A 20809-nucleotide genomic window follows, 5' to 3' on the forward strand; every position below is an offset into this window, starting at 1 on the left:
CTGAAACGAGGCGCCTCCCGGGAGCTGGGCCGGGAAATCGGGGCCCCGTAAGTTAGATGCGCTGGTTCTTACTCCACATCAGCAGCGTCCCCCGAGAGCTGAGAAGAGGATTTGGGGGACCCCTCCTCGCGCCACGCCAGCCCCCGCCATTCACCTCGGCTGGATGCTGCCCCGCCTACTCTGCATGGACCCCGGGGTGGGGAACTGGATTTGACGTGGCCTCAGGTCCCCACATTCCTCCCTCTTGCCTGGTTCAGAGGCACAAGGCCTCTTGTGGGGCCTCTCGGGGCTTTGCTGTTGCCTCTGAGAGCCCTTTCCTGCTGTGGCCCTCGGGGTTCACCATGAACCCCGTCACCAAGTTGCTGTCCTAGAGAAGCCAGTAGCTGCTGTTTTCATTTTAAGGCAAAAGCAAGCAGGGTAACAGGAGTGCGGCGCGCTTCTAATTAATGCTCTTGCCGAGTTCACACGGGACAGTGTCGAACGTCATCGAAGGCCCTTCCTGGGTGGGAGCCCCAGGAGAACCCCTCACCACCAAATCAGTCCTGACCCTGTGAGCACAGGAGTGGCTGGGGTGACGGTCCTCTGAGCCCTCACGCACCGCCCTCTCCTCCCAGAACCAGCCTGGGCTTTGGAAACCAGAGTCTCCAAAGGTGGGTAGAAGCCCCAAGGGCTGGTGCCCTGCCCGTGGGCCACCAGGGAGCGCCACTGTCCACGTTTAAGCCCCCAAGGAAGCAGTGCACCCAGAGTTGGATGCACTCTTGCACTAGACTCCCCGCCTCCTCTGGGCCCAGCAGGCACACCCCAGGGGGCAGAGGTAGGGAGGGTCCAGGGTCTGCGTCCAGTGGGGTCTGATTTGGAAAACAGCTGGGACACCGCTCCTCGCCTGCCACCTCCTCCCTCTCCCACCATCTGATCAGGTGGTGGAGGAGTGGTCCCTGGGGTAGCGTGCCCTGTGGCCCCTATCAGAACCTTCTAGCTGCCCCAGTCGAAGGATGCCCCGGCCTGGGTTGCCCAGCGGCAGACAGCAGGTGGCTGGTGGGTGGCGAGCCGGACCTCCCAACACTGGCCAGAAGAGGGCAGCGTTGCCTCAGGACGTGCTTGCCGGGCTCATCTCTGCTGGCTGTGGTCTCTGTGTCCTGGGGCATGGGAGGGGGGCGGCCAGCTCGGTTAGTGGGGGAGACAGACGCCTGTCCCAGCGCGTCCCTCAGCAGCCTGCCCTGTAGTGGGACGAGGGCCCCTTCCGTCTCCTTGCCCAGATGATGGTCAGCCTGAAGCCCCGGCTTTGCCCTGCTGCCTGGCGGAGGGCTGACACAGCACTCCTGGACCGAAGCCCAGAGAAATAAGGGCTACTCACTTCCTCCCAGGGAGGCCCCGGAAGACACCCGAAGTGTCGCTGGCCTGAGGGTGGTGCGTGCTGCTGCTCCCCGAGTTGAGGTGGTGTCAGACACTGTCTGCAGGGCTGCCCGGGCTGCCCCGTCCTTTCCTGCCACAGAGGAGGAGCCAGGCCCACGAGGGGGCACGGCTGGGGCAGCTCTCTCCCCTCCTGGCCACCCTCCTCCTGCCACTGGCACCACTACCGGCTGGCTTCTCCCTGCCCTTCTCTCGAGTTAGTTCCCTGTTCGTCCCACAGGTTTGGTGTGGACTAGATGTTAGTGTAAACTGCTTGGGAAGCATGGCCCCGCCTCACCCCCTCCGTCACATGGCGCCCGGGACGACAGCCTGTGTCTCCGTCATCGACATCCCACCCCGACCCCTGCGGGCTGCGGGGTGCCCGCTGCTCACCCAGGGTCCCGGCAGCCCCCTTGGCATCTCAGGCAAGGATGGGACGATCCTGCCCACTCCTGGGGGCCACTTGGTCTGATGTCTTTCCGGCATCTGTGTGCTGCTGCCCACGGAGGGGCGAGTCATGCCTAGGGCTCCTCCCCGGCTGGCAGAGAGGCCACATTGAGGTGTCCCCAAGCCCCCGTTGTCCTGGTCCCTGAGGCCTCGGTCAGCTTTAGGGAATGAGTGTCACCTCCAGGCCCAGCTTCCTGATGCCAGGTCCGGCCCAGACGCACCCCCACCCCGCCCGCACCCGCCTGGCTGTCTCCTCAGAGGACAACGCAGCTGTCACCAGGCAGCCCCCTCCTGAGGATTGGATGGTCTTAAGGACATGCCCCAGTCCTGGGGCAAGAGAACACTCTCAGGAGGGCACAGGCCCTGGTCAGCCATCTGTCCAGACCAGTGGCCGTGGCCTTCCACCTGCCGTCCAGGTTGAAGCAGCCTTTACGTTATAACCCAGGACCATGCCTAGATGGTAACCAGGCACCCTCACCACGGGGTTTCTGTCCATTCTGTGTTGTCTGTTTATGCTCCTTCCCTGTATCCCACGCAGTTGACGTCACGACTCACAGTGTGAAAGCACCAGTCCAGACAGCCCGGGTGCTCGCAGATACCATGGGACACCACTTACCGGAAAGTGGAACGAAGCATGTGCTGTGCGCGTGACACCGACTCACTGCCTCCCCCGCGGAGGCCACGGCCCTGACGCCCAGCCCTCGCCCCGCTGTGCTGTGGCAGCAGCCAACCCCGGGTGGGCGCCCGCCGTGTCCCACACATAGGTCAGACGGGTACCGAGTAATGTCCTTCCTGGGGACGCAGCCCACACTGGTGCTCTGCTTCTCCCCATGTCATCTGTAGAAAGGTAACAACAGTTCCACTGGACACAGGAGGCCCACAGCACGTGCCTGCTCTTGTCACCGTGTGTGCTGGCGAGTGCTGGCTCTGGGGGTCCTGGAGCTGGTTGCCTAGGTGACCTCCCTGTCTGCCCGGGCCCCACAGGAACAGCTGTCCCGTGACTGGGTTGGGGAACAGGGATGCCCAGAAGGCAGTCTCTCTGGGGAGAGAGCAGCTTGGTGAGTCAGCCTGTGGTACGGAGGGAGCCTCCAGGCTCCGAGTGGTGGCCTTTGCCCCGCTGGCCACACCTGGGGCTCGGCATTGCACCAGAGGTCTGGCTGGGAGCCAGTGGGTGGCCCTTGGGTCTTGTCTGGCCTGCGGCACATGAACGGGAAAGTGACCAGTACGCCTCCCTCTCTGTCTCATGCTGAGGTCTGGAGGGAAGCAGGAGTTTCCCGCAGCTCAGAAATCCCCCAGCCTGGTCTGGAACGCAGACTGGGGCGGTTGCAAGTTGGGGTCTGAAATGCTGCGACTGTGACGCATAGGTCGTTGAGCTAGTGCATGCACACACGGGTGCATGCACAGTGCCTTATCTGGGGTGAGAGGTAGCTGAGAGCGAGGCAACGGCCCTGGAGCTTAGAATGAAGCTGCAGCCTGCGTACACAGCGGCCCTCGTATAAACACTGCAGCATTTCCCCCAAACCCTCCCCAGGCCTCACATCACTGGCCGAACCGTCTCGTAGGCCTTCTGCCTGCGGTGGAGCCAGGGGGACTGAGGAGGGCCTGGATGGGCCAATGGTGGCAGGTAGCCCGGGCCTGAAGCTGCCCAGGAGGAGCCAGAGGAAGACAGAACCTCTCATCTGAGCCAGAAATAGAACCAGATGAACACATGTGAGGATTGAGACGCCAGCATATTGCTCGGAGATGTGTAATATCTCCCCAGATGGCTTAGATTATCACACGCGTTCACTCGGCCAGAGAATGGTAAGGTCCCCGGTGGGTGTCCCCAGGCAGCCGGGGAGGACGGATCCGGCGTTCTCGGTTGAGCCAAAGTATGAGCGAATTCTCCATCATCAGCGTGCATTCAGAGGACGGATGGAGTGGACACAGAGGAGATGATTTATAAAAGGCAATGGCTTTCATCCCTGGATTCCAGAATGGCTTAAAATCTGAATAACTTATACATGTAGGAACTCTGAGGGGGATTTAAAAAAAAAAAAAAAAAGAGCGAAAAAAGATAGGGAACTGAGAGCACAAAAATAGACGTCAGCCCCGTGCCTGAGCGTCGCTGGGCAGGATGGAGCTGGCCAGCTGGGTGTGCACTTCCTTCTCCAGAAAGCGGATGATTTTAAAACAAAAAATACAGCTGAAGTTTTCTAGAACCTGAACAATAAAGCCAGACTGGCTGAGGAACTCCAAGCACCCACCTTCCCACATTTTTGTTTCTGAGAACTTGGTCAGGAGTCTCGTCTGTCCTGGGGAAGAGTCCTGTTTTCACTGCTCTGGGTGACTCCAGTGTTTGGCCTGCTCCTGTGGGCTTCCTGGCTTTTTAAATAGTTTAATTTCTGTTTTTGTTTGAGATCTGCACAGTCCGATAGAAATTTCTGCCGGGGGCGCTGCTACAGGTTGCCCTCTGATGTGGTGGCCCCCAGGAATCCACGTCCCCACGCCCCTGGCTCTGTCCTGTCTGCTCAGGCCGTTCCTGGGCCTTCTGAATCAACAAACCACAGACGGTTTTCCTTTGTTGCCTCTGAGGAGCCCAAATGAGAATGCTCTGCTCCCCGGGTGAAGCTAGGCCGCGGCCCCATGCGGTTCCACTCCCCAGGCCTGTCTGCATGCTGGCCCTGGCGGACGTGAACATGCAGCAGTGGTGGCGTCCGCATTTTAAAAGTGGGAAAACTGAGGCCCTGAAGGCTGAGGGCCAGAGCCAGGACAGGAGAGCCCATCCCTGGGCTCTGAACTGCTGACCATTGACTTGGGACTTTGCTGGCCCAGTGTTCAGAGCCTCAGTTTCCCTGCAGTTTAGGGCTAAGATACGCCCCACCCTCCTGGCCAGCTGGGAGGGGGGCGGGAGGGGAGTGGGGATGTGCCCCGGGCGGGAGTAAGGCTGCAGACAGCCGTCAGCCCTAGCACCCGGGTGCATCTGGCGCATCCTGGAGAGCAGATGCCTGGGCATGTCTGCTGGGGGCTTCTCGACATTCGGTCCTCGGTTCCCACACCGGGTCTGGGTGGGTGCCCTCAAGTGAGGCCAAGTGCCCCTTCCGTTGACCTGCCCCAGGCAGGGTCCCCCAGAGTCTGTGACTTTGACCCAACGCGGTCTCCCCTGCCGTGCCAGTGGGGCTCTTCCCCCGCCCCCTGAGAATCACCTGAGCTGTTATCTGATGCTTTTTGCACTATTGACACTGTTTATGGTGTTTTGCAATCAGAAAAAGACAGGAGATTAAAAAGTGCCCGACTGGGGACTTTGGATTCCAGCAGGGCGTCTGCGGATCCCGAGCGCTCGCGTTTTTCCTTTAGGTCTGTTTCTGTGGTGTCCCCGGTGCTGCCGTCAGGCCGCGTGGCCCAACTCCTTGCTCCACTTGTAGGGCCAGTTGCTGGGGGTAGGGGTGCCCAGAGACAGGCACACAGGCAGCTTCTGGAATGTTGGTTGAGCCATCGTGTTTACCATTAGAATTTGGGTTTGGGTGAGAAGCCCTTGTCACGGAAGGCGTGGCTCTGCCCCGCTCCCCACCCCCCTCCCCGGCTCAGACTTGCCAGGATTTGTGCGGCTACAGACTGCCCCCCAAGGGGCAGAGCCAGGCACAGAGAGGACAGCCCTCACCGCCTCCACCCCACCTGGTCCTGAAGACACCGCGGGGGTCCAGGCCTGAGGCTGGGCTGATGTCCCTCTGTTGGTTCTGTCACTGTCAGCATCCTGACTTGGCCCTGACCCCGTGATGGGGTCAGAGGGCTGGTGGGTCCCTGCTCTGTGCCTGCAGTCGAGCAGCCTGCTGGGGCGGGACAGGATGTGGAGGCCGCTCAGTCTGGGCACCCCACTCCCCTCAGCGTGGGTGACCCCGTGGGAGCCAGGCTTGGACCCAGCAGCCCCTCACTTATTTTGTCTTATCTCACCGTGGAGGATGCTTAGGGCAGGATTCTTACCCGTCCTTGACCAGTAAAGGGTGTGAGCGCGTGGTCAGGCAGCAAGGGTGTGGGAGCGAGGCTCCCTCCTCTCCCTCCCATCCCTGCTGCACCGGGGCCCTGTCACGGGGTGTCCAGAGGGCAGGCTCAGCTGGCCCGTCCTCCTGACTCAGCAGCCTGCCTGCCTGTCCCAGCACCGTCCTGCCTCTGCTGGCTCGTGCTCCCAGCTCCAGCTTCTTCTTTCCTCCCCCTCTCTACTCTCACCTTCTGTGCCTCCTGGTCTCCACTCTGTCACCTGGAGATGCTGGGGGCCAGATGGCCCCCGAGTCGGGGTCTTGGCCAGCCGGGCCCTGGGAGAGCACACTGTCCCACCCCAGTGGGGAGAGGGCCACGCTTCTCTGGCCAAGGGGACCCCAGAGCTGGAGCAGAGCTGTCAGCTGGGTTTTCACTAGGACACTGGGGCCTGCAAGAAGCAGGCAGTGCGGCTCAGCCCACGTCTTCTGTCAGACGGGTGCACCTGTTCCAAGGACCCGTCCAGCTCCCATGAGCATTGCCTCGTGGCCTGCAGCTGTGCCCCATGCTGGGTGCCGGGTGGCCCCGGGAGGGTCTGTCAGAATGCCCTTGTGGAGGCCAGGTGGCAGGCGGGGGCCTGGGGACATCTCCGCCCCTCCCCCTCCCCACAGCTGGGCATCCAGAGGCCTGGCCAGCAGAGGCTGTGAGGGGAGGTGTGTGGGCAGCCCCACTGCCCCCAGCCTTCCTGCTCTGGAGTCGGAGGTCTCCTGGGACGCTCCGTGGTTCCTTGGCCGCTCGTGTACCATGAGGAGACAGCAGGGTCGGAGGGCCCCAAGCTGCTGCCTGCACCGGCCACGTTGCAAGAAGGCTCAGGCTCAGCGGCCTCGGGCGCCGGGTGGGAGGGCAGCGTGGTTGGAGGGGACAGGTGCCCCTGAGTGTCCCCCTGGCCTCACGCCCCACTCCTCCTGCAGCGTTTTCGACATGGGCGGTGAGTATTACTGCTTTGCTTCGGACATCACGTGCTCCTTTCCCGCCAACGGCAAGTTCACCCTGGACCAGAAGGCCATCTATGAGGCGGTGCTGCGGAGCTGCCGGGCCGTCATGAACACCATGAAGCCAGGTAAGGGCAGGGGCGGGGCCTGCAGGGAGGACCACCTGGTGTGGGGATGCAGATGGCCAGGTGGCAGGGCACCTCGGAGAAGCAGGTCCCGCACTCTGCGACCTGAATCTGTCGCCCCCTCTCGTGCTCAGCCAGCAAGGCTCCAGATGCTGGCGGATCCCCAGCATCCTTCCTGGGAAAGGGGTCTGACCACCAAGCAGGGACAGCTGGGGATCGGGGAGCTCATCCCAAGGTCACCCCACATCCCATCTGACCTCCGCCTGCACCTCTTCCTTTGCACACTGGCCACTGGGATGTCAGCGTGTCCTCTGCCCTGTCCCAAAGCAGAGTCTGTTCCAGAGGGTTTGGCAGCTTGGACACCGGCCTCTGGTTGCGCGTGGAGCACCCTCGTTCGCGGCTGCCGGCTGCGGCTGGGTTGGCGGGAGCTGCATGTCTCTCCGGTATTGGGGGAATGGTGAGAGGAGGTTGCGGGGCCACCTGAGCACCTGGCGTGACAGGCCTTGAGGGCTGGGCTCTGGGGGCTGAAATTGGGCACTGTGGCAGTCAGATTTGTATCCCTCCATGGAGCTTTTTTTTTTACAAAGAGAAAAAGAAGAAAAGATCCTGAGCCCCCAGACTGTAAGGCCCCAGTGTGTGGCCCCTTTCGGGCCCAGAATCTGACGGCTCGGTTCTTGGCCTCTACGGCCCCGTGGCCAGTTATTGCGGGCCAGGTGCTGATCGTGAGGGTCCTCGGCAGCTGCCCCCTTCAGGGGAGGCAGATTGTCAGCAGGGCTTTGTGGATGCCCCCATCCAGCACTGGGGCCCACCAGAAGCCAGGGAGCCCTGGAGGGGTGATGGGCCTGCACCCTGTGTCGAGAGGGAACAGGGCTTGGTGACCAGATGAGTCCAAGGATGAGGAACTCACATACACCCCAGAAAGGAGACAAGGAAGGAAACCTCAAAGCTAAGCTCCTGCCGGGCGACAGTGTCGACGAGACTTGCCTGGTTTAGCGGCTGGGAAAGAAAACAGCATCTTGTGCTATAACTGTGTTTAAAAAGCAGCAGCGGGCTTCCCTGGTGGCGCAAGTGATTGAGAGTCCGCCTGCCGATGCAGGGGACACGGGTTCGTGCCCTGGTCCGGGAAGATCCCACATGCCGTGGAGCGGCTGGGCCCATGAGCCATGGCTGCTGAGCCTGCGCGTCTGGAGCCTGTCCTCCGCAACGGGAGAGGCCACAGCAGTGAGAGGCCCGCGTACCGCAAAAAAAAAAAAAAAAAGCAGCTCCCTCTAGGTAGGAATTAGTACAGACACGTCCAGGACGAACCGTTGCACGAAGACACAGAAGTGCAGGAGGGGGTGGCCAGGGGGCCCCCTTCTGTGAAAAACAGGACGGCGAGAACGTGGATGCACATGTGCTTGGAAATCCACAGAAGAGGTGCAGGAAGGGAACCAGACAGACAGGGCGGGGCGTGGGGAGAAGGGAGAGTGTTCACCAGGAGCCTTTTTATACTTTTTGACCTTTAAACCTCAGAATGTGTGACCTGTGACCTGTGACCTGTAAAACCCGGCCTGTGTGGGGCAGTCACCCTGAGCAAGGGACATCTCCTCCTCCTCCCTTGACACCCTCGCTTTACCCCAGGGAGAGAAGGAATAGACAGTTCTGCCCAGCTTTGAACATCGGTCGTTTAAGTGATAAGTGTTCCAGGTGTAGCAAGAGGTTTGGGCCAGTGAGAGTGGGTGGAGGTGCCTGGCCCCTGAGGTGGATGCTCTTCTGGGTGAGCCCCGTGACCCCTGTGCACCCACGCCCCATGGCGGGTCCCTCTGGGAGCGTGGCGTGGACCTGCGTGGACCCGAGCCTGGCGCCGGGCCGCGGTACGGCAGGATGGAGGGCTGCTGCCGCACTCCACGCTGGAGACAAAGGGGCAGGCAGAGTGAGGCCAAGGCATATGGCGGTGGGCGGGGGGGGGGGAGGTTGGCGGGATGTCGGGCAGGTAGGGATTTGGAGGGACAGTGTCTCCCCTGGGGCTCTTCGCTCACCTTGGAGCTCCGGGCTTCATGTCCCTAGCACTGCTTAGCCCCGTCCCTGTGCTGAGACGGGTGGCAGCCAAGGCCTGGCTGACCCCACCGACCCACAGGAAAACCTGCTGCGGCCTGGGCAGGACCCGGCCAGCTCAGTCGGCCAACCAAGCAATGCCAACTCTGCCCAGAAGGTGGCCGGGCCCACAGGCAGGTCCCCGGGGCCACACAGTACACTAAAAGGGCCTGGTGCGTGGTCCTGGCACCGAGGTCCCGTGGGGCTTCCTGGCCATGTCACTTCAGGGGCAGTTAGTTATAAGGCTTCAGGCCCGGCCAGGCTGGGCTCAGCTGAGCTGGTCCCTGCAGACGGAGGCAGGCCTCCCCCGGCGCACAGTGGGGCTTCGAAGTTCCCTTGTTGGGGGTTGAAGCAGAGCCCCTGCAAAGCTCCCCCAGCCCACACCCCGTGCTTCAGGGTTGTGACACACAGTTCCCCAGGGGCCACGTGCGGTACAGGCTGGGCGGGATGGGGGTCCTGCCCACAGAGCTGCTCTCACGTCGGGGCAGGTCGCCTCCCCACGGGCAGCTCAGAGGCCGTGGCCAGGTCAGCCCTGTGCCCTATCCTAGCGGAAATGCCCCTGGTTTGTGGGTTTGGCTCCTGGGCCAAGACAAACACCCGCTGAGACTGCGTGACTGCTTCCTGAGCCTTCCAGGGAAGAGTAAATAAAGGCGGCCGGGGTCACAGCAAGATGCCCAGAGGAGAGGCAGGGACCAGTGCTCGGAGCATACCAGATCCTGGCCTACTGCCCCGGGATTGAGGAAAGCAGGCCTGGGGTCAGAGGGGGAGCATCCCTCACTGCCACTCAGCCAGGGAAGGAGGGCTGAGCTCACTCAGGGGGCCGCACGAGGTGGCAGGGGCAGGCCAGGCAGCTGCCACACCTGGGAGAACGCCACCCTCATCTGCCCCGCGGGAGGGGATGCGGCGGCCACGTGCCGGCTTCTGGCCGGGCGCAGTCGAAGCTCTCCAAGGCTTCCGTGTCCGCCCCCCCAACCCCGTCTCCGCGGACACCCAGGAGCTTGCCGATGGGACCACCCCCGCCTCCGCCCCGGCCTGCATGAGGGGAGGAGGCACTGTGGGGAAGCCTGGGGCCAGAGCCAGTGTCTGAGCTGGCCGCAGGTGCAGGGCGGGGCAGTTCTGCAGACTCCCGGGGTCTGCTCTGCCTCACTCCCTGTGGGGGGCGGGCAGGGGCTGCAGCCGCAGGACTCCCCGCAGGCCTCGCCTTAGACATGGTGCGGAACGCAGGGCTCTGGCAGACAGAGGTGCTGGGAGACCGCGCCATCCAGATCATGAGCGCCCTCTGGCAGAAGCCAGGACAGGGAGGGCTGTGTTTGGTGAGGGCCCTGTGTCCCCACTCTGGCCTGAGAGGCTCCCTTGCTGGCCGAAGGGCAGTGGGTGAGTCCCCGCCCTCGCTGGCTTCCCCGCCAGGGCGGGCGGGGAGGGACCACGCGGAGACCACGTGAGGCAGCCACGCTTAACTCGGCATCGAGGCGCCTGCAGGCTGGGCACGTGCTGCCCCCGTCCTCCTGCAGGGCGAGCGGGTCCCCAGAGGTCCTGGCAGCAGGCGGGCTGTGTGGTGGGGTGGACTGGAAGCCCTCAGCCCTGCGCCAGTGCGGCCTGCCAGACGGTTCCCTGCAGCCCGTGGGGCCTGCCCTGGGACCCTGGCCCTGAGCCTGCCCTCCTGCACCCCCAGGGCCTGGCGCGCTAGCATCCCCCGAGGGCCATTGTCTTCAAATGAAGTGAGCTCTTTGTCTGGATGAGGCTGTGAGGATGTAGCTCCCGGGGCCCTCTGCTGCCTTCCCAGCTCGGCTCAGGGCCTCAGGGCCCCCAGGGCTGTCACGCTCTGGGCAGGAGGCCTCCAGCCTGTGACGGATGCTGCGAGGCTCCTTGCCCAGGCAGCAGGCCCAGCAGGCTCCCGGCCCAGCAGGGGAAGGTGTGGTCTGAGGGGGGCCAGGTGGGCACAGGAGACCAGCCAGGGACCAGGGGCTGCTCTGGATACGTAGTGGGGCCTGGGCACTGGGACTCTGCTTCCTCTGAGCTGAAAGGCAGGTGACGCGGCACAAACCCGGATGCTGCCCTGCCACCCTGGGGTCTGAGTGCACAGAGGAGCGGGGTGGGGGGCACACCTGAATCCTGGGCCCATGAGGTCACAGCACTGGCTGCAAGAGAGCCACGAGGGAGGAAGGGGCTCCCGGTCAGGCCAAACGGTTACCAGCCTCGGAGCAGGGCATAGGCCCCGCCTTCTCAGGGTTCAGAGGCCACGACCTGCCATGGCTGTGCCCGTGTGCTTAGCTCTGGCAGCACGGGAAGGGGCAGTCAGAGAGGGCTTCCTGGAGAAAGCCTCAACACAAAGGCCCATAGGAGGAATGGGAGTGAGACTGGGAAGGCGAGGGCCCTGGAGGGGGGTGGTCCTAGCTGAGGGAACGGCAGGTGGAAGGCACGGGGGCACCAGCACTCAGGAGTGGGTGAGGGATGGGGCTGGAGCGGGAAGCCGGGCCGAGGAGCTCGGGGCTCTGTCCTTGGCGCGGGGCGGGGACTGGCATGGTCTGTTCCATGTTCCAACTGTCCTGGTGTCCCGGCCTTGTGCAGCATACAGCGGGGGTGAGGCATTGCGAGGACTGGGAGGAACCAGGCAGGGGTCCAGGAGAGGTGGGGGCCCACAGAGTCACCGGGTTCAGGAGACGTTTCGGGAAGACGGGACGAGCCTTGGTGCTTGCTGGAGGTGGGAGGGTGGGCGGGGCAGATGGTGCCCAGTCTCTGCAGTGTGATCCCCGGCGTGGCATCCCCAGTAGGAGCAGGCCTGGGGGACTGCCGATGCCCCTGGCCGGGCGTGTGGGCTCAGAGGTGCCTGCGGGCTGCAGAGGTTGAGGAACCCGGGCGTCGGGGCGTTAGGTGGGCAGGGAGGCCCTCTGGCCTGTGCCCACCCCTCCAGCCTAGCCCTAGGACAGTAACCTCCACACACTTCAGGGGCCCCTGCCCTGGCCGTGGGTGTCGTAACCACCATCCGGGCCAGACGCTGGGGCCAAGTTGCTGGAGGTTTAATCACTGTCACAACCCTAACCACGCGCAGGCAGAAACTCCCACTCCCGGCCAAGAGAGCTGTGTGCAAGGCCTTCCCCAAGGGCACGCAGGCAAGGAAGACTAGAGGCGCCGTGGGGACCGCTGGGGCCTGCACGTCCGGCCCCCACAAGGGGCCACGAGGACAGGAGGAGAGCCGAGCTGCCAGCACGGAGCTTGATTTATACCTGGTTCCCACCCTCTGCTGCGGCTGGGCCGAGACCGCAGCCCCGCCGTGGAAGTTAGCCAGGTTTGAAGTCAGACTGCTTCCCGGGCCTCTCTCTTGGCCACCGGAAAAGGCCCTGCCCAAGAGAGATGGAGCTGCCCGGGGGTTGGGGCATCGGCCCTTCCTCAGTCCCAGGGGCCAGGCTGAGTGACAGGAGCCGAGGTCGCTGGGCTGTTTGGGGGCTCTTTAGGCCCAGAGCCCGAGGCGGGAGCAGACCTTAGAAAAGAGTGTGCTACGCGCTCAGCCCTGAACCGGCACCCGCTCCACCAGGCTCTGGTGTGCCCGGGGGAGGCAGCCACCTTTCTGGTGGAGAGACCCTAGAAGCAAGGAAGCACACCTGCTGGACAGGAACAAGGTGCACGGAGATGAGAGGAGTAGCCAGGACAGCAGAGAGAGGACGACGGCGGGGGTGGGGTGGAAGGTGTCACCCCAGGAGGGGCTGACGTTTCCGCTGAGACCTCGAGGATGAGGAGTCACAGGCCAGCCAGGTCTGCAAAGGGTCTGACGTGCAGAGACCTCAGTGTGCTTCTGGAACACAGGTGGCCTGACCCGAGGAGGTCGAGGTGGGTGGGTCGGTCTTAGAAGAAGAGCGGCAGCCGCGGCTGGGGCAGGCTTGGCTTGCGCCCCAGGACCGCAGCGAACTGTCACGTGTCCAAGCGAGGGTCTGGCTGGCCACAGGTGGCCAATGACAGTTTGGGGGGATTAGTGAGCTAGTCCCCCAGTAGGTGCCAGAGCCTCTAAAGCCAGCTTTCTGGGGCCAGCGTTGTGGCCCTGTTTGACAGAGGCATCTGAGGCTCATAGAAGTGAAGGTTTGGCCAGGTCACACGGCAGGTGAGCGGCCAAGGTGGGACCCGGTTACCCAGGTCTCCATTTCAGGATGCCAGACCATCAGAGGAAAGTCCCCCATGCCGGCTCCACCCTCAGGGGTGCACGCTGACGTGGTTATAGCCAGACTCCAGACCCCAGGATGTCCCCCCATGTGGTGGGCCCGGGCAGGTAGAACGGGGCTGGACTCAGGAGCTGGATTCCAAGGAGGCTCAGCCTTGGGGACACCCTTGGCCTCCCTGCAGCTTGGGCCGGGGGCGGGCCACTCTCCTGTGAACTGGCCAGGCCACAGCACCACCTGCTCAGAGCCTAGAGCCTGGGGATCCGGATGTTGGATCAGCCCTGGGCCTCCAGCCAGCCCAAGACCCCAGCCGTGGGCCCACTGTCTCTGGCAGGAAAGGGGGCCCCCACGTGGGGGACTGGTGCCCAGCAAGAGCATCTGAGAGGGGGGGGTGTGTCCCAGGATGGGCTCTCATTTCCTTGTACCCCTTGGGCCCATCCTCTGCCCTCTGCCAGCCAGAGGTTCAGACCCTGGTGGCCTAACCCTCACCAGCACAGGGTCCAACAAGGCCTCTGAGGGTGTGGGGTCCCAGTGCTCCCGTGATCATCAGGGCATGGCTGGGAGGCCCCTTGGGAGCCAGGGTTACTCCCCACATGGAGGGGGCCGCAGGGACCGGCACTGGCCACCCTCTCTGGGTGCCGGTCCCACCCTGTCCACCTGGCCCTGAGTGTCCTGGGGCTGCTAGCCTCGCCGACGCATGGCCTGCCCCCAACTCCACCCTTGTAGGATGGGGCGGGGGGGGGGGTGGTTGCCAGCCTAAGACCTTGTCTGGTGCTCAGGCTGAGCGCCCAGCACCCTCGAGTGAGACTGAAGGTGGGGACTCCATGGAGCCCAGTGGCCAAGGCGGCCGTGCCCCAGTGACGGCCGAGGCTCCTAGAGGCGGCTCCCTGAGGGCCCTAGGCTCCAGCCCCTAAGGGCCTCCCTGGGCGCCAGGCAGGGCTGAGCCCCTGAGCTCTGCACAGCCTGCTCTCCTCGAAAGTTGGTTACTGGGGGTACTCTGCATGGTGACCTTTGCCCCAGAAGGATGGGGCCAAGATGAGTTTGATTAGCAGCCTGGGGCTTGGACATCTGGGCTGCCACGGAGGTGGTCCCCTAGCGCTTGTAGCAGACAGGGCCACAGACCCCTACCAGTTTGCCCATGAGGTAGTGCCAGCTGCATTTTCACCCCAGAAACCTTTGCTCCCCACGGAGGCTCCAGGGATGATTCAGCTCCATGCGGGGGTGTGCAGGGACGCCCCCCACCCCCAGCCTGAGGTGCTGGAGCAACGTTGGACCTGAGCCTCAGTCTGGGGCTCACTGAGGCCGCCCCACGTCCGCTGTCGGGGACATAACGCTTTTCTCCTCCTGACGCCAAGGACCTTACTGGGCTCCCCTGGCCCCAGGAGCAGACACGACAGGGGCTGGGCCCCTGTGGTGACCGTGGGTGACAGGAGCCTGCCCCTGAGGGCACAGTGGAGAGAAAGGAAGGGTCTCAAGTCCAGAGCTGTGCTGGGAAAGCCCTGCATGAAGGGCTGCCCGGGACACGCCACTCTTGCCCCTCACCTCAGGCCCTTACGGCCTCAGCCAGTGCGAGGGCATCGTGTGTCCCCCGAAACCTTGCCCGGGGAAGCCCTGGCCAGGCTGCCAGACTCCGCAGCTCATTGCAACCTCCTTCTGAGCCACAGGCGTCTGGTGGCCCGACATGCACCGCCTGGCCGACCGCATCCATCTGGAGGAGCTGACCCGCATCGGCATCCTGACCGGCAGCGTGGACGCCATGGTCCAGGCCCACCTGGGAGCCGTGTTCATGCCTCATGGACTCGGCCACTTCATGGGCATCGACGTGCATGACGTGGGAGGCTACCCCGAGGTCAGTGTGGGCGCATCAGCCCGAGTGGCCTGCCTGTGAGCCGTAGCTGGGCTTGGCCCTCCCTGGGCTGGGCTGGGGCTCTGGGAGACGGCGGGGGTGAGGAGGAATGGGGTCCCGGTGAAGCCTGCTGCCCCTTCTCCCCCTTCACCCATTGGTTGGTCCTGGCCCAGGTCGCTGCCCTGATGCCCTCCGTGCCCAACGCCTCCCCACCGTGGCTGCCTCCACAGGACCTGGTGTGGGATGGGCGTGCTCTGCACAGAGCCCCGGGCTGTGCGCTGGGGGCAGCGCCTGTCCTGAAAGGTGGTAGAGTGTCAGTGTGCAGTGCACGGGGTCCCCACAGGGCAGCAGGAGCCGCAAAGCTGGGTCTTAGTGATGGGGCTGGCACTGCACCCATCATGTCCTCGTGCCTCTGGCTTCATTCAGACGGGGTGATGAGGCTCCGCCAGCTGGTGGCTGGCCCTGGTCCCTCCTGGGACTAGCTGAGCCCCGCGCCCCTCACAGGTCCCACTCCTGCTTCCTCCTTGGTGCAACCTCTGCCGGGGCCCCAGGCCCCTGGGCCAGCACGCTCTGCTGGCCTCCTTGTCTCTAGGACGTACCCTTGGCAGGGGAGGAAGGCTTGTGTGGGCGTCTCCAGGCCAGGCTTTCCCCTCCCCCTCCTACCGACCGACCCTTGAAAGGACCACCCAGACGGTGCTTGTGGCTTTGGGAGGCCCTGCCGCAGCCTTGCGGGGCAGGTGGCTGCAGCCTCCCTGGCCGGTGGGTGTGGGTGAGCCCGGCCCTGCCGTCTGGCCTGGTGCCCGCAGTGCAGGGGGCGGGTTATGCAATCGGTGCACGCCCTGGGGCCCACCAGCCAGTTAGCCAAGACTGGGCTTGGCCTCTTAGCTGCAGGGTATTTTGAAAGCTCTAAGAACGATATTTGGGGGTTGGGGGGGGGCGGAATTGCTCAAGAGAAGCATTATTATTCAATTATTTTTTCCTCAAGTGTAAACAGTTAAATTTGGAGAAACAAAATCGGTTTTAATTTCCTAATTTCTATCCATCACATTGTGCGTAGGGAGCCAAGAGCTGGGCCTTCCAGACATTGTTAACTGAGGTTCGTTATTCATTAGTCTCCAAAGCACTTTTTTTCCACCAGAGAAAATTGGCAGCAAACTGTTTTCATCTTTTCCAGTAAGCAGTCCTTTGTGCTCGGAGTCTATTCTTCTGACAGATAAACATTGTGGAAAAAATATGGCTTTTCCTATAAAAGTCATTTGTTTTATTTCAGGCCTATAGACACATCTGGGTCTCTTCTGCCAGGAGCCCAGTAAAGTTGAGGCCCCGTTGAGCCCTGAGCCCAGGCAGAAGCCAGCATGGACCCAGCATGGGCAGGGGCCCCTGAGCCCCAACAAGGCTGAAGTCCCCGGGCACGAGGGGCTGGGCGCTCAGCTGCTTCCCTTTTAGGGGTCTTCTCCCCACTCAGCTCGGCCTCCATCCTTCTCCCAGCCCTGATCTGGCCGTTCCTGGTGGACCCCATAGGGCAGACTCCCGAGAGCTAGCGCTCTGAAGGGGGGTGGGGGGTCATGGTCAGTGGGCCGGGGCACGCACATTCTCCTATGCCCCACGGGATCCCTTCCATGTTCCCCTCACCCCCAGTCTGAGTCGTGGTCCTGAAATCTTCCGGAGGGAAGGCTGTCTGTACAAGTTGGAGCAGACCCTCCACCCTCGGTACACAGCTCTGGGGCAGCAGGAAGCCCACGGTGACCAAGGAGGTCAGGGGGACTTTGTCAGTCTCTGCCTCCGCCAGGCCCCTGGCTTTGACAACCTTGTAGTAGAGAGAAGGTGACAGCACCTGGGGGGCAGCACGAAGGGAAGGGACAGGAGGGGCTGCCCAGGGGCAGGCACGGGGCTTCAGATGGCAGGAGACAGGGCCCCGCCCCACCAGCACCTCCCACCTGAGCACAGGGACTGTCATCCCAGACTGTGCCCTTCTATGTCCCCTGCCTTCCTGCCTAGCTCCTCCAGGCACATAGTAGTGTTTTGGGGTCAGGTACCACACCAGACAGGCTTCTGGGCCCAGAGCATGACCCATCAGGGGTCACAGGGCCTTAGTGTCCCCTCATCACCTCCGTCCCAGCCTGACTCACACCAGGTCAGGGCGGCTGCGCGTACCAGTTTCTACACGCCCCGCTGTCCTCGCCCTCATGGAATCACGCTCACAGCCTTCCCTGCTGTGCCCAGCCGTGGATGGAGGCTGAGCCAGCCCGTTTCTGGTTACCTTACATGAACCACTAATTGAAGTCTGATGTTCTTGGCCCCCAAACAGTCAGAAATGACAGCTCCATCTCCAGCAGCTGGGCTTCCAGGGGAGAGCTGCGAGCGGGGCAGGGCAAGCTCAGAGCCCGACCAGAAAGCTTGCCTGCTGCCCCACTCACTCACAGGCCTTGGCCAAGGATGGATGGGTGCCTCTGGGACCTGGGGAAGGCAGGGAGATTTCTGCAAGTGTCCTAGGTACCACCTGCCCTCCTGGCCCCGGTGGCCACGCCCATGTGAGTGTTGGCAGGGGAGGGGGGGTGGTGCCCCTGCAGGGCTGAGAGCCGGTCCCCATGGGTCAGTGGGGGCCCAGCACACGGGCATGGCGTGGAGCCGCCCACGTGCGCTTCTTGGGGCCCACACCCCCAGGCCATGCACACGGGGTGAGCGTGTCTTTGTGCACACACGAGCCAGAGCTCGTACTGACAGCCCGCCCTGCCGACAGCACCTGTCCCTCCTCCTGGAAGGCCACGTGGAAAACCTAGGACTTGGCTTGTGGGGGGACCCAGGTCCAGCACTTCTGGGGCTGGTTTCCACCTGAGCTGCCTAGAAGAAAGCGCGTAGCCTGGGAGGCCCCGCAGGCCTTCTTAAAAGCTGCACAAGTTTGGCTTCTACTGTTCCTCTCGCGGGGAGAGGGCCTGGTTGAGGCAGCCGGACCCCCAGCCAGCCCCATGGGCCAGCAGGGGCAGCGTGACCTGGGTGTGTGCGCACGGGTGTCCATGGGGCACGGTTCTGAGGAGAAACAGGGGCAGGGATGTGAGAAATCTAGGGGAGCGTGCAGAGAGCGGAGGGTTTTATCTGGAGTGCCGTGGACAACACAGCAAAGCTGAGTCTGGGCTGGAGACCCCCACGGTCACAGAGCCTCCTGCAGCTCCAGGGGGACCCATGGGGCCGGAGCCGGGCCCCACGTGTGGACGCCTGCATGGGCAGGGCAGGTGCCCCGCACGCTCACCTGTTTCCATCTTCCTCCCACCGATGCGGTGGCCCTGGGCTGGGGCTGCGCCCTCCTGGATCCCCCTCACTGTCCTCTCCCCCAGGGCGTGGACCGGGTGGACGAGCCCGGCCTGCGGCACCTGCGCACCGCTCGGCACCTGGAGCCGGGCATGGTGCTCACCGTGGAGCCCGGCATCTACTTCATTGACCACCTCCTGGACGAGGCCCTGGCTGACCCGGCCCGCGCCTGCTTCTTTAACCGCGAGGTCCTGCGACGCTTCCGTGGTTTTGGCGGGGTGAGTGCTGGTGGGCCCCGCGTCTTTGCTCCCTTGCTCCTTGCTGCGTGTCACCTCTTTGTCCTCCAGGACAGGAGGCACAGTCTTGACTTCCTCACTGGAGAGGGACCTGGCTTATCCTTTCTCATGGTCTGTCACCTAACAGGAGCCTCAGCCCTCAACACAAGCAACTCAGATTCCTACAAAACCCCTGCCCACTCCAGGGGCTCCCAGCCGCCGGGCAAGGGGCAAGGCCAGGGTGGGCAGGTGGCACGAGCAGGTCCCTGTGGGAGGCGCCTTCCTCCCAGCAGCTGCCCACAGAGGCCTTGAGGCCAGCCCCCCGCCCCCGGCAGTACTGACCACTCCTCAGAAAGGGCTCTTCCCTCTCGGCGGGGGTCAGCCTGGAGCCGTCGGGCCCAACCCTCAAACTTAGCGTGTGAGGCCAGCTCAGAAATAACGAGCGTGTCGTTCTGACCAGGTCCGGATCGAGGAGGACGTCGTGGTGACGGACAGTGGCATGGAGCTGCTGACCTGTGTGCCCCGCACAGTGGAAGAGGTTGAAGAATGCATGGCAGGCCGTGACAAGGCCTTTGCTCCCTTCTCTGGCCCAAAGTAGAGCCCCGGGCAAGCTCACCTCATGGACGGCGGCCTGGCGGTTGGCCCCCAGCGGTGCTCAGACATGCGGCGTCGGCTTTGATCACACCAAATATGCTGTTTCCCAGGGAGAAACTTTTTTATTAACCTTCTGTGGGATCACACCCTTAATCTGTTCTTAGACAGCGGCTTTTAAAATGCTAATTTTCAATTATCCCGTTATTTTGAAAAATCCTGTTCTTCACTAGCAACTAAATGTGTACCTTGCCGTCATTTGTATGCTGCTCAGGAAAGATGCCTTTCTCGTGTTTTCTCTCAAAATCAGTACACGGAATGGAATTTGCAATAAAAGATTTCCTAAAATGGACCTTTGTGCCCGGCTCCCTCTCCATTTGTCCCTTTGCAGGTGAGCACTGCAGGGTTAGACCTGGAAACTGGCCCTGCAGAGACCCGGGAGTCTGGGCATAGGTGGGGCTGGGCCTCTGCCCACGTGAAGAGGGCTCTAGAGCAGGAAGCCTTTTTGGTACGGTTACTGCCTCAAAGCTGGATTTCCGAAGGGGGGCAGAATTACGCAGCCCGTAAGGTACAGTTATCGACAACATGAGACTCGCAGGTTCCTTGTCTGTGATTTCCTTCTCATGCGGGACAGGCTAGCAAAGCCAGCATCTGTTTGAGAGACGCTGCCGCCTAAGGCAGCACCATGGCAAAGGTGAGCTTTCTGGTTCCTTCCACGTCGGCCAAGTCCATTTGTCTCCCCTAAGTGGAAGCCCACTGGCTGAACTCCACTCTGAGGCTGTGGAGCCATCCAGGGCCACCTGGGCCCAGTCCCTGCCAGTGGCAGAACACCTGGCCTTCCTCTGCCTGCCCACCTCTCCCACGGTCCCACAGAACCGCCCCCACCCCTGCAGCGGGCTTCGAGAATTCTGCACACCATTCTAGGGTTCTCTCATCCGAGCCAAGGTGAAGGGCAGGTGAGAAGGACGGACGTCAGAGATGAAACCTTAATAGGGTGGGGAACCTCTGTAGCCCAAGCCAGAGACCGCTGAAGTCACTGAAGAGGTGAGTAAACTGATTTCTTCCTATGGCAGTAACGCAGAAGTGCTCGTGATGGGGCCACATTAAAGCAGCATTAGTTTCAAATCACCATTTGTCTTTTTCTTACCTCTCAGATTTACATACCATCTTTTAAGGTTTCCTCCTGGTGCGCAGATATATTCCCTAAGTTATCTGTGGTATTAAGCAGTTTGAGTAATGATCGCCTGCGGGTCAGGAGTTTGAGTTTGCCAAATCCTTCTCTCCCCCAGCTGTATCTGCGAGCCATGCTCTAGTGCGCAGGGTTTCAGGTTCCCCCACCCCCAGGATAAAAACAGTTAAAGTTATAAAGTTAGGTTGGAACTCTAAGTAGACAGTTTAGTTTAGCTGTGTTAACTAAAAAACACACACATCTTCCTCCTTCCTCTCCTTCAGACGTTTTATACCAAGACTGCCCATTTCACATAAATGTTTGCTCTGATTATCAGGTCGACAGGAAAGAACAGGGAGAAATCTCAGGAACTAAATGCTGTTTGTCCGAGAAGGACACTGGGGACAGAACTGGCTGCTTGGGCCCAGGTAGGCGAGTCAAAGGCATTCTTTGCAGGTACAGGTCTCAGGGAACCGCAGTAGCCACCTACTGTGCCCCATGTTCTAGAGAATGGTCCAATTCCTAAGTCTCCAAATTCTGCAGAAATTTGTACAGCTT

The 20809-nt window shown here is 62.3% G+C and overlaps 1 protein-coding gene across 2 annotated transcripts in view; it reads left to right on the top strand.

The window, feature by feature from the left end:
- Positions 1 to 19435, top strand: part of PEPD (peptidase D) — a 114434-nt gene extending 94999 nt beyond the window's left edge. For both annotated transcript variants that reach the window (XM_030874442.2, XM_060289343.1), the window contains exons 12-15: positions 6759 to 6907; positions 14790 to 14974; positions 18304 to 18495; positions 18953 to 19435. In XM_030874442.2, the coding sequence (XP_030730302.1) occupies positions 6759 to 6907; positions 14790 to 14974; positions 18304 to 18495; positions 18953 to 19090 (664 nt within the window). In that variant the 3' untranslated portion in view covers positions 19091 to 19435. The remainder of the gene's footprint in view (positions 1 to 6758; positions 6908 to 14789; positions 14975 to 18303; positions 18496 to 18952) is intronic.
- Positions 19436 to 20809: the final 1374 nt, after the last annotated feature.

Source organism: Globicephala melas, chromosome 19 (genome assembly GCF_963455315.2).
Source record: "Globicephala melas chromosome 19, mGloMel1.2, whole genome shotgun sequence".
Lineage (NCBI taxonomy): Eukaryota > Metazoa > Chordata > Mammalia > Artiodactyla > Delphinidae > Globicephala > Globicephala melas.